Below are 12,839 nucleotides of genomic sequence, written 5' to 3' on the forward strand. Positions count from 1 at the left end.
TGCCCCTGACAGTGCAGTACTGCATTGGGCCATCAGATCATGCACTGTGAATCCAGCATCTCTCTGACTCAGAGGCGAGAATGCTACCAGCTGACAAGCAGACACATTCCGTTATCTGGCTAACTGGCAGCAAATGGAGTTCCATATTGAAAGTGTAGATTGCAAGTAAAAATAGGAGGCGCATACATACCCTGTGAGTGGGTTAGAACTTGCCAAGAAGGAAGGTGAGAAAGATCCCAAGGTTAGTTGACTCACTTCTCACATTGGCCGAACAGCGTGAGAGGTCAGTGCACATGGTGATGAGGACATTGGGCTACCTCACAAAATCCATTCATTTCATCCTGTGCGGTGGTCTGGCAAAGCTGAGCTTACAGTACAGCGAACAGTCTGATCAATTCGGCTCTTGTCTTGTGACGTCTCTTAACAGTGACATTTGGAAAACTGATACTTCAACCATCTTTTTAATCCCATTTTTCCCCAGTTACCTTGCCTATCGTAATTTCATGATTGACACGTACCGTCTGAATCCACAGGAGTACCTCACATCAACAGCATGTCGTCGGAACCTAGCAGGGGATGTCTGTGCAATAATGAGGTACGTCAAAGAGAAGAATTGTTCAAATCCACTTCAACAAGCTTTATAACTCCTTCGTTTATTTTTTTCTGAAAATCGTTTTGAAGAACTTTATTGTCTATGTTGAAAAGTATAAAAAGTAGTTTCGAGGTCAGTGGCATTAAACCTTTTTGAAAGCCAGGGACATGGGGTTCAGCTTAATGCGTGCACCCACTGGGAGCTAATCTTGCTGATGCTTCCCCTCATTGATCCCTTGGACTCTGTCAGCAGATTAGCAATTGCAATTTCTCTCTGCTATTCCCTCCAGAATGTCCATCCACTTGTGACTAAGCTGCTTGTTATATGGATAACTATATTACCCTGCCTTGATAGAAACATATTTTGTGGGTGGCAACACCTTGTCCCTTACTGAAGCCCTTCTGTCTGACTATACTTTCCACCATCTGTCTGACCCAAGTTGTTGTGGTGTTGCCTTTATCACCAAATCTCACTGTGGTCCCTTCTCTTCCTATGAGCACCTAGATCCACTCTTCATGCATCTTTTTAAAAAATCCTCATTATCTATTCCCATCAAGCCTCCGCAAGTTTCTTTTTGAGATATCTGCCCTCCTTTCCGACTTTGGTGATTTCAATCGTCCTTTCAACTCCCCTCTCCTTTTTTCTGGGCTCCTGTTCTCCCATAGCTTCTCCTTCCATATAAACTCTCCTATCCATATTCACAGACAGCTCCTTGACCTCGCCATCCCTCATGGTCTCCCGAATCCCATGATCTCTGACTTCCTTCTAACCCGCATCATCTGACACCCTCCTTCTAACCCCACTTCCTTTTGTATCCACCCACGGGAAAAACTCCTTCACTATGTCCTCTGCCCTCCAGAGTCACTTTTGCATTCCCAAACCACAACTGTCTAGTCTTTGGTTTTCCATTCATCACAATATTTCGATAGCTATTTAACTTTTCAATCATTGCCTCATCTCTGCCTTGATGCCCTTGTCTCCCGTAAAACCCTCACCCTCATTCCTCCTGATATGATCACATCTTCACTCCCTTCAGTCCAAACATCACAATTTGTGTGTCAACTTTTCCCATGATAAATTCCCATGTCCACAGTTAGAATGGATTATGCCTACATATGTTAATCATTATGATTGAGCAATTTGGTCATTCATTTCCCACAATATTGCTTTTGACATTGTTCATCCAAAGGTTTTGTTCCTCAGTAACTGACACTTCGAATGTGCAAAGTAAGTGTATAATCAAAAGTTTAAATTACATCTTGCAGATCTCATGATGAGGATTAATTTAATCCGTTGAATTGTCTTTTTTAATGCTTTGTTGAAGTTTTTTTCCTGAAAGTATCAGTCTCTCCCAGGATCCTGGGTTTCGCCTTTATATTTTTGCCCAGACCTCAAATTCTGAGTGAACCGGAACAGATCTCTGAAGACGGTGGGGCATGTTAGTAGGGTGGTGAAAAAAGGCATATGGGACACTTCATCAATCGAGGTATAGATTACACAAGCAGGGAAGTCATGTTGAAGTTGTATAGAACTTTGATGAGGCCACAGCTGGAGCACTGTGTGCAGTTCTGGTTGCCACATTATAGGAAGGATGTGATTGCACTGGAGGGGGTGCAGAGGAGATTCACCAGAATGCTGCCTGAGATGGAGCATTTAAGTTATGAAGAGAGATTGGGTAGGCTTGGGTTGTTGGAAAACCAGTCCAACGCTGGCATCTCCACATCATGACTAGCATCGACGCCGCAAACTGCCGGCTCCAAGTGGAGAGGATCTCCAAGAAGATCGCGCATGTTGACACAGACATCTTGTTTTTGTTGGAGCAGAGAAGACTGAGGGGCGACCTGATCGAGGTGTACAAGGTTATGAGAGACATGGACAGAGTGGATAAGGAGCAGCTGTTCTCCTTAGTTGAAAGGTCAGTCACGAGGGGTCACAGGTTCAAGGTGAGGGGCAGGAGGTTCGGGGTGGATTTGAGGAAAAACTTTTCAACCCAGAGGGTGGTGATGGTCTGGAATGCATTGCCTGGGAGGGTGGGAGAGGCGGGATGCCTCACGTCCTTTAGAAAGTACCTGGATGAGCACTTGGCACATCATAACATTCAGGGCAATGGGCCAAGTGCTGGTCAATGGGATTAGGTGGGAGTTCAGGTGGTTCTAATGTGTTGCTGTGGACTCAATGGGCCGAATGGCCTCTTCTGCACTGTATGATTCCATGATTGTATATAATGTGTTCTGGTTACATTGCTGTCATAGCTTTTGGTCTGTGTTGTACAAATTTTGGAAAACCTGTTATGCCTAGCTGTGGAGAGAGAGGCGCACGGGTCAGTCGGAGAGAGGAAATGAAGTCTGGAGGATGAGAAAAAATGTATCTTTGAACGTTAATTCAGTGTTCAGAGAAACATTTGAATTTTGAAGCCAAACAATTGCCTCATCTGATACCAGTTAGAAAAGAGTTTTGCAAGTCACTTGAATATGAGAGGAAAGTTTGACTGCCTTAATACCCATGCGACAGGAGAAAGAGAGAGACAAGAGAGGGGGGAAATTTGTAGTGGGAAATTGAGGATGGATGGAAACCTGAATGAGTGGGGGAGGGAATGAGAAGCACATTGTGAGATTACGTATGGTAAGTCAAAGAATATGATCACTGTTAACTTGTGTTTGCTTTTTTAATGTTGCTGTATCTGAATCAATTAAAATCTGCCTCGCATCTTGAAGCAATGAGTCAGTAGGTACGATGGTCAGTTAGTTTCATAATAACACTTGTGTTTTACTGAAATTGACCTATCCTCCCTTTCAGTTTAATACACTTTCTGACACTCATCCAACACAGTACAGGAGTGAGAACCGGGCTCACTTTTTACTTGCATGCCTATGTGCACAATGAGGCTGTTTTTACTTCACAAGTATAAACTTCACCTCAATAAAGCTTAGGAATTTTATTCTTCTTTTCAAAATGTTTTGAAATAAAATCACTGCCAGAAAGCAGTGACAAATAGCCGATCTATTCGGATAACTGGTATGGACTCATTGTGCATAATTGGATATGCTTTGCATCCTCAGGTTGCTCGATCCAGATTCAACTGAGTCCCACAGCCCTGGGCAGTAATGTCACATCCAAACCCAGGCTTTTAATGTGGATAGAAACTTTATAATGGAGATATTAGAAAATATCACACAAAGGGCAATTCAGTGGATTAATTTGATCACATTATTATGAAGTGAAAATTTTATTTCTGATGAAATGAAACTTTTATTTCAACCCTTATTTTGGGCATTAGAAATTGTAGCTACCCCAAAATAATTTTTTGGGGGGGGTGGTGGAGGGGGGAGAAAGAGAGGGAGCCCTCCCCTGTTTGGAGTCATACCTGGCACAAAGGAAGATGGTTGTGGTGGTTGGGGTTCCTCAGGGTAGTGTCCTCGGCCCAAACATCTTCAGCTGCTTCATCAGTGACCTTCCTTTCATTCTAAGGCCAGAACTGAGGGTGTTCACTGATGATTGCAGTGTACGGTAGTATTTGTGACTCCTTGAATATTTAAACAGTTCATGTCCAAATGCAGCAAGACCTGGACAATATCCAGACTTGGGACAAAAAGTGACAAGTAACATTCACGCCACACAAATGGCAGGCATTGACCATTTCTAAGAAAGGAAAACCTAACCATCACCCTTGACATTCAGTGGCATTACAAACTGCTGGAATCCTCACCATCAACATCTCGGGGGTCACCATTGACCAGAAACTGAACTGGACTAGCCATATAAATACTGTGGCTACAAGAGCAGGTCAGAGGCTGAGAATCCTGCGGCGAGTAACTCACCTCCTGACTCCCCAAAGCCTGTCCACCATCTACAAGGCACAAGTCAGGAGTGTGCTGGAATACTCCCCACTTGCCTGGATGGTGCAGCTCCAACACTCAAGAAGCTCAACACCATCCAGGACAGGCTTGATTGGCACAACATTCACTCCCTTCACCACCGATGCACAGTGGCAGCCGTGTGTACTATCTACACAATGCACTGCCGGAGTACACCGAGGTTCCTTAGGCAGCACCTTCCAAAACCACAACCACTGCCATCTAGTCAGACAAGAGCCACAGATACCTGGGAATACCACCACCTGCTGGTTCGTTTCCAAGTCACTCACCAGCCTGACTTGGAAATAATCGGCCGTTCCTTCGCTGTCGCTGGGTCAAAATCCTGGAACTCTCTCCCTAACAGCACTGTGGGTGTACCTACACCACATGGACTGACTGATGTCCAATAACAATCCTGGAACTCCCTCCCTAACAGCACTCTGGATGTACCTACACCACATGGACTGACTGATGTCCAATAACAATCCTGGAACTCTCTCCCTAACAGCACTGTGGGTGTACCTACACCACATGGACTGACTGATGTCCAATAACAATCCTGGAACTCCCTCCCTAACAGCACTGTGGATGTACCTACACCACATGGACTGACTGATGTCCAATAACAATCCTGGAACTCCCTCCCTAACAGCACTCTGGATGTACCTACACCACATGGACTGACTGATGTCCAATAACAATCCTGGAACTCCCTCCCTAACAGCACTGTGGATGTACCTACACCACATGGACTGACTGATGTCCAATAACTATCCTGGAACTCGCTCCCTAACAGCACTGTGGGTGTACCTACACCACATGGACTGACTAGGCTGGAACATTGGGCGGAGAAATGGCAGATGGAATTTAATCCAGATAAATGCAAAGTGATGCATTTCGGTAGATCTAATGCAGGGGGGAGCTATACAATAAATGGCAAAACCATCAGGAGTATAGACACACAGAGGGACCTGGATGTACAAGTCCACAGATCCTTAAAGGTGGCAGCACAGGTGGAGAGGGTGGTGAAGGAGGCATATGGCATACTTGCCTTTATTGGACGGGGCATAGAATATAAAAGTTGGCATATGATGTTGCGGCTGTATAGACCGTTGGTTAGGCCACATTTGGAATACTGCGTCCAGTTCTGGGCGCCACACTACCAGAAGGACATGGAGGCTTTGGAGAGAGTACAGAGGAGGTTTACCAGGATGTTGCCTGGTATGGAGGGTATTAGCTATGAGGAGAGATTGGGTAAACTGGGGATGTTCTCTCTGGAAAGACGGAGGATGAAGGGCAACCTAATAGAGGTGTATAAAATTATGAAGGGCATAGATAAGGTGAACAGTGGGAAGCTTTTTCCCAGGTCGGAGGTGACGAACACAAGGGGACACAGGTTCAAGGTGAGGGGGGCAAGGTTCAACACAGATGTCAGGGGGACGTATTTTACACAGAGGGTGGTGGGGGAATGCACTCCCAAGCAAGGTGATTGAGGCGGACACGCTGGGATCGTTTAAGACTTATCTCGATAGCCACATGAACGGAGTGGGAATAGAGGAATACAAATGAATGGTCTAGTTGGGCACATGAGTGGCGCAGGCTTGGAGGGCCGAAGGGCCTGTTCCTGTGCTGTATTGTTCTTTGATGTCCAATAACAATCCTGGAACTCTCTCCCTAACAGCACTGTGGGTGTACCTACACCACATGGACTGACTGATGTCCAATAACAATCCTGGAACTCTCTCCCTAACAGCACTGTGGGTGTACCCACACCACATGGACTGACTGATGTCCAATAACAATCCTGGGGTTCCCTCCCTAACAGCACTGTGGGTGTACCTACACCACATAAGAACATACGAACTAGGAGCAGGAGTAGGCCATCTGGCACCTCGGGCCTGCTCCGCCATTCAATAAGATCATGGCTGATCTTTTCCTGGACTCAGCTCCACTTACCCGCCCACTCACCATAACCCTTATTTCCTTAACTGTTCAAAAATGTATCTATCCTTGCTTTAAAAACATTCAATGAGTTAGCCTCAACTGCTTCACTGGGCAGGGAATTCCACAGATTCACAACCCTTTGTGTGAAGAAGTTCCTCCTCAACTCAGTCCTAAAGCTGTTCCCCCTTATTTTGAGGCCATGCCCCCTAGTTCTAGTTTCACCTGCCAGTGGAAACAACTTCCCTCCTTCTATCTTATCTATTCCCTTCTTAATCTTATATGTTTCTGTAAGATTTCCCCTCATTCTTCTGAATTCCAATGAGTATAGCCCCAGTCTACTCAGTCTCTCCTCATAAGCCAACCCTCCCAACTCCGGAATCAACCTAGTGAATCTCCTCTGCACCCCCTCCAGTGCCAGTATATCCTTTCTCAAGTAAGGAGACCAAAACTGTACACAGTACTCCAGGTGTGACCTCACCAGCACCTTATACAGCTGCAACATAACCTCGCTGTTTTTAAACTCCATCCCTCGAGCGATGAAGGACAAAATTCCATTTGCCTTAAATACCTGCTGTACCTGCAAACCAACTCCTTGTGATTCTTGCACAAGGACACCCAGGTCCCTCTGCACAGCAGCATGCTGCAATTTTTTACCATTTAAATAATAGTCCATTATTATGGATGACCTCACATTTACCATTGACATTTACATGGACTGACTGATGTCGAACAACATTCCTGGAACTCCCTCCCTAACAGCACTGTGGGTGTACCTACACCACATGGACTGACTGATGTCCAATAACAATCCTGGAACTCCCTCCCTAACAGCATTGTGGGTGTACCTACACCACATGGACTGACTGATGTCCAATAACAATCCTGGAACTGCCTCCCTAACAGCACTGTGGGTGTACCTACACCACATGGACTGACTGATGTCCAATAACAATCCTGGAACTCCCTCCCTCCCAGCACTGTGGGTGTACCTGCACCACATGGACTGACTGACTGTCCAATAACAATCCTGGAACTCCCTCCCTAACAGCACTGTGGGTGTACCTACACCACATGGACTGACTGATGTCCAATAACAATCCTGGAACTCCCTTCTTTCCTTGTCAAAACCTGAAATTGCTACCCTGTCGACTCACCAGCTTCCCACAGAATCCGTACAATCGAGTCTGCAGTGACTCTCTAACAGAGCATCCCACCCAGGCCCGATCCCTGTAACGCCACATATTTACCCTGCTAATCGCCCTCATCGTTGAACACTCGGGTAATTTAGCACAGCCAATCCACTTAACCTGCACATTTTTTTGACTGTGGGAGGAAACTGGAGCACCCGGAGGAAACCCACGCAGACACGGGGAGAACGTGCAAACTCCACACAGACAGTGACTCAAGCCGGGAATCGAACCTGGGTCCCTGGTGCTGTGAGGCAGCAGTGCTAACCACTGTGCCAGCCCATTTTTCCATGTTAACCTGCAGCGACACAGTGTGTTTTCTTTCCAGTAGTTCTCCCTATGACTGAGTTGTATGTAAGCTTCATCATGCAAGATGTTTGTGTTTTAAATTATACCCATGTTTGTGGTTGCACAGAGGGCCACAATAAATGAGTATCCTGTTCCTATTTTCTCGTGATGTTTCTTGGTTGTCGGCAGGGTGCACGCTTTTCTCGAGCAATGGGGACTCATTAATTACCAAGTGGATGCAGAGAGCCGACCGACACCCATGGGTCCTCCCCCAACGTCACATTTCCATGTGCTCGCTGACACACCTTCTGGCCTGGTGCCTCTTCAGCCCAAAGCTCCACAGGTTTGTTTCACAAGCTACTCTATATGCAGCAAAGTCTCTCGGATGTATAAACTGAGATGAATTTTGTGTATAGTGCACATTCTGTTAGCACTGTATTACATAAATGATGCAGAAAGAGCCACGTATTAATTTAAGACCAAAGTGCCTCTAGCTCCCCCGATGGCTGTTCTCTGAATGAGATTGGCAAGAGGTCAAAGTGTAGTTATATTCCAGACAAGCATTATTTTTACAAAACTGAGGGTAATGAACCTTTGCACTAATAAATTCAACTTTTGACAGACATCTTCATCCCAGCAAATGCTTAATTTCCCCGATAAGAATAAAGAGAAGGCAGCAGACATGCAGAACTTTGGACTACGCACTGATATGTACGCTAAGAAAAATGTTCCTTCGAAGGTAAGACAGGGTTTCAGACTTGACTCCAGGCTTATGGCTTCTAACCACCTGTGACGTGATACATCTGACGTGCAAGAGGGGAGGAGAGCTTCCCGGCTTAAGCGGGCCTTTATCTATTCGAAGTGCGATCATGATTCTTCTCTGTTAAATGAATTGAATTGGTCGTTCAGTTGGGTCTCATTTGATGAAAGCACCCTCTGGATGGGGTCTTAACAAAAGATGGCTTGCTGTGCTGTTTGTAAAGAATGAACACTTTGTCTAGTGTCTGTGCAGGGTAAGTTGAGTGTTGTCTCACATGGCATGTTTCCCAGCACCATGCAAGTTCCAGCTCAGGTGGAAGCCATTCAGCCCATCATGACTACCTCTACCTTTTGGAAGAGGAGCTGGGGTTTTTCCAGTGCGTATCCAACATTTCTGTCTCATACAGCGCTGCCAAAAATACATCACTGAGCCAGCACTGTTTGTGGGATCTTTCCGTGTACAATTCACTTTCACGTCCTAGGATGTGTAGGTTCGGGGGATTAGTGGGATACATCTGTGCGGTTAAGGGGGTGGGGTGGGGGGGGTGGTGGGGGTGGTGGGTGTTGGTCAGATGTTCCGTCGAGGAGTTGGTGCAGAGTCAGTGGGCCGAATGGCCTCCTTCTGCACTGTAGAGATTCTATGATAGATCAGTGGTTTCAAAGTAGCTCATTATTTTGAATTGCTCTGGGCTAAATTGGTGACGCTGTATAAATTGAACCATCATTCCCTCAGGAAGACATTGCTTTGATTTCACGTCTACATTCTTCTCTCCCAGAGTAAAGCGGCTGCGAGTGCGACCCGAGAGTGGACGGAGCAGGAGACCCTTTTACTGCTGGAGGTAAGAACATGAGATTCAAATTCCAGGCAGGCTGTACAAGCTACCACAGAAACCGGTAAAGTCAGGCCACAAAACACTGGTGCTTGATTGGTATTCTCTGCTCCTTACTCTATGACCATAGGCTTTGACTTCCCCCACCCTCCCCTCCCACCAGTCAATGTCATAGTCATAGAAGTCTACAGCACAGAAAAAGACCCTTTGGCCCATCGCATCTGTGCCAGTCAAAGGTAAACTACATAACTTCTAATCCCATTTCCCAGCACTTGGCCCATAGCCTTGTATGTGTTGGCATCGCAAGTGTATATCTAAATACTTCTTCAATGTTGTGAGGGTCTCTGCCTCCACCATCCTTTCAGGCAGTGCGTCCCAGACTCCCACCACCCTCTGGGTTCAAAAAGTTTTTCCTCACATCCCCTGTAAACCTCCTGCCCCTGACCTTAAATCTCTGGTCACTGATCCCTCCACCAAGGGGAAAAGTTTCTTCATGCCTACTCTATCTCCCTCATAATTTTCTCCATCTCAATCATGTCCCTCCTCAGTCCCCTCTGCTCCAAGAAAAACAACCCCAGTCTATCCAATATCTCTTCATAACTAAAGCTCTCCAGCCCAGGAAACATCCTGGTAAATCCCCTCTGCACCCTTTCCAATGCTGCCATCTCCCTCCTATAATGTGGATTCCAGAACTACACACTGTACTCGAGCTGTGGCCGAACCAATGTATTATATAGTTCCAGCGGTAACTTTGCTGCTCTTAGACTCTTTGCCTCGGCTAATAAAGGTAAATATACCATGTTCCTTCTTAACCACTTTATCTACCTGTCCTGCTACCCTAAGGAACCGGTGTACATTCACACCAAGGTCTGTCTGATCCTCGGTGTTTCTCAGAGTCCTGCCATTCATCATGTATTCCTTTGTCTTGTTTGTCCCGCCCAAGTGCATCACCTCACACTTATCCAGATTGAATCCCATTTGCCACTGATGGTGACATCAGTCCTTCCACTCTTGCCTGGTTCATATATCGGAAATTCTCAGCAAAGAGAGATTTAAGGTCCGCCCAGTTTGTCCTCTGGTACCCATCCTCTTTGTCACAGAATGCAATAAGAATGAGGTTGCCGACTCATGATAGCAAGTGGTTGGGCTACAACAGACCCAGACATAAGGTGAGGAAGTCCCTGAGGGGTGGAGCACTTTGAGAACCCAATCCTCCCAAGTAGGGTCCACTCACCACATCCTGTCTCATGTGTTGTACCTCAAAATACAGGTTGTTGGGATGCTCCTCTCTACTCGTCCTCAAATCAGCAGTGCATGTTGGACTGAGCACTTTTGCTGCTGTTCTTGTGAAAGTGCCTGCTTTTCCACTCAACTCCCTGCAGATAGCTGAACACAAATAATGCAGGATCAACCTATTGGGTCACCTTCTGGTGTTCTGAACCAAGAGTGACAGTAACATAGTGGCAGGTACTCAAACTGTGCAACAAGCATTTTGATTTATATTGGTGAACTTTGCAGAGTTTAGTCATTCTGTAAGGTGGGCTTGTGGTGGTGCGGGGGGTGCACCTGGGCAACCTTTGACCCTCTAAATTCTCTGCCACGTTCGAGTCTTCAGTTTTTTCAGGGCTGGTAATTTACAGACCGGCCTGCTGTTTTGCAATTGCACATTCCCATTATATTCATAAATGGTACTGGAGAGTCAGCAAGGACCAGAAAAATCTGACCAACTAAAGATTGAAAAGAGAAAGCAGGACTTAATGCCTGCAGCAAGTGGACAAGGAGTGGGTTTAGTGTCACAGACTTCATTTGTGCTCAATAACTTGATCACAGGATTGCAAAATACCTTTGACTACTCACTCTGATCAAAGAAATGGTCTTTATATTTTAACATAAGAAATGGTATCAGGAGGAGGCCATTCACCCACTCCCGCCTGCTCCACCATTCACCCACTCCCGCCTGCTCCACCATTCACCCACTCCCGCCTGCTCCACCATTCACCCACTCCCGCCTGCTCCACCATTCACCCACTCCCGCCTGCTCCACCATTCACCCACTCACGCCTGCTCCACCATTCACCCACTCACGCCTGCTCCACCATTCACCCACTCCCGCCTGCTCCACCATTCACCCACTCTCGCCTGCTCCACCATTCACCCACTCCCGCCTGCTCCACCATTCACCCACTCCCGCCTGCTCCACCATTCACCCACTCCCGCCTGCTCCACCATTCACCCACTCCCGCCTGCTCCACCATTCACCCACTCCCGCCTGCTCCACCATTCACCCACTCACGCCTGCTCCACCATTCACCCACTCACGCCTGCTCCACCATTCACCCACTCCCGCCTGCTCCACCATTCACCCACTCCCGCCTGCTCCACCATTCACCCACTCCCGCCTGCTCCACCATTCACCCACTCCCGCCTGCTCCACCATTCACCCACTCCCGCCTGCTCCACCATTCACCCACTCCCGCCTGCTCCACCATTCACCCACTCCCGCCTGCTCCACCATTCACCCACTCACGCCTGCTCCACCATTCACCCACTCCCGCCTGCTCCACCATTCAACATCATGCCTTAGCTCCACTTTCCTGTCTGCCCCCCCCCCCATAATTCTTGACTCCCCTGTCGATCAACAATCTGTTCATCTCAGCCTTGAATATATTGAGTGTCCCAGCCTCCACTGTTAGCTGGGGTAAAGAATTCCAAACATTAACAGCCCTCTGAGAGAAGAAAGGTGGTTCAGAAAGATTTATTAGATTGATACCTGGAATGAGCAAAGGTTGGACAGAATGGACTTGTTTACACTGGAGTTTAGAAGAGTGAGGAGTGATTTGATTGAAGTTTATAAGATCCTGAATGGTCTGGACAAGATGAACATAGAATCATAGAATCCTACAGTGCAGAAGGAGGCCATTCGGCCCATCAAGTCTGCACCGACCACAATCCCACACAGGCCCTATCCCCATAACCCCATGTATTTACCCTAGGTAGTCCTTCCGACACTAAGGGGCAATTTAGCACGGCCAATCCACTGAACCCACACATCTTTGGACTGTGGGAGGGAACCGGGCCACCCGGAGGAAACCCATGCAGACACGGGGAGAATGTGCAGACTTCAAACAGATAGTGACCCAAGCCGGGAATTGAACCCGGGTCCCTGGTGCTGTGAGGCAACAGTGCTAACCACTGTGCCACCCAATGGCAATGCAAGAAGAATATCCCCTGATTTTAATTCTTACATGGAAAGGATGTTACAAAGATGTGTAGGTTAGGTGGATTGGCCATGCTAAATTGCCCCTTCGTGTCCTAAGATGTGCAGGTTAGGTGGATTGGCCATGCTAAATTGCCCCTTAGTGTCCTAAGATGTGCAGGTTAGGTG

The 12,839-nt window shown here is 47.0% G+C and overlaps 1 protein-coding gene across 6 annotated transcripts in view; it reads left to right on the top strand.

The window, feature by feature from the left end:
- The window catches only part of smarcc2 (SWI/SNF related BAF chromatin remodeling complex subunit C2), a 305,878-nt gene that overhangs the window by 116,639 nt on the left and 176,400 nt on the right, over nt 1–12,839 (top strand). For all 6 annotated transcript variants that reach the window (XM_078208999.1, XM_078209004.1, XM_078209000.1 and 3 more), the window contains exons 16-19: nt 482–595; nt 8,055–8,208; nt 8,488–8,604; nt 9,401–9,463. In XM_078208999.1, the coding sequence (XP_078065125.1) occupies nt 482–595; nt 8,055–8,208; nt 8,488–8,604; nt 9,401–9,463 (448 nt within the window). The remainder of the gene's footprint in view (nt 1–481; nt 596–8,054; nt 8,209–8,487; nt 8,605–9,400; nt 9,464–12,839) is intronic.

Source organism: Mustelus asterias, assembly GCF_964213995.1.
Source record: "Mustelus asterias chromosome X unlocalized genomic scaffold, sMusAst1.hap1.1 SUPER_X_unloc_5, whole genome shotgun sequence".
Taxonomy (NCBI): Eukaryota; Metazoa; Chordata; class Chondrichthyes; order Carcharhiniformes; family Triakidae; genus Mustelus; species Mustelus asterias.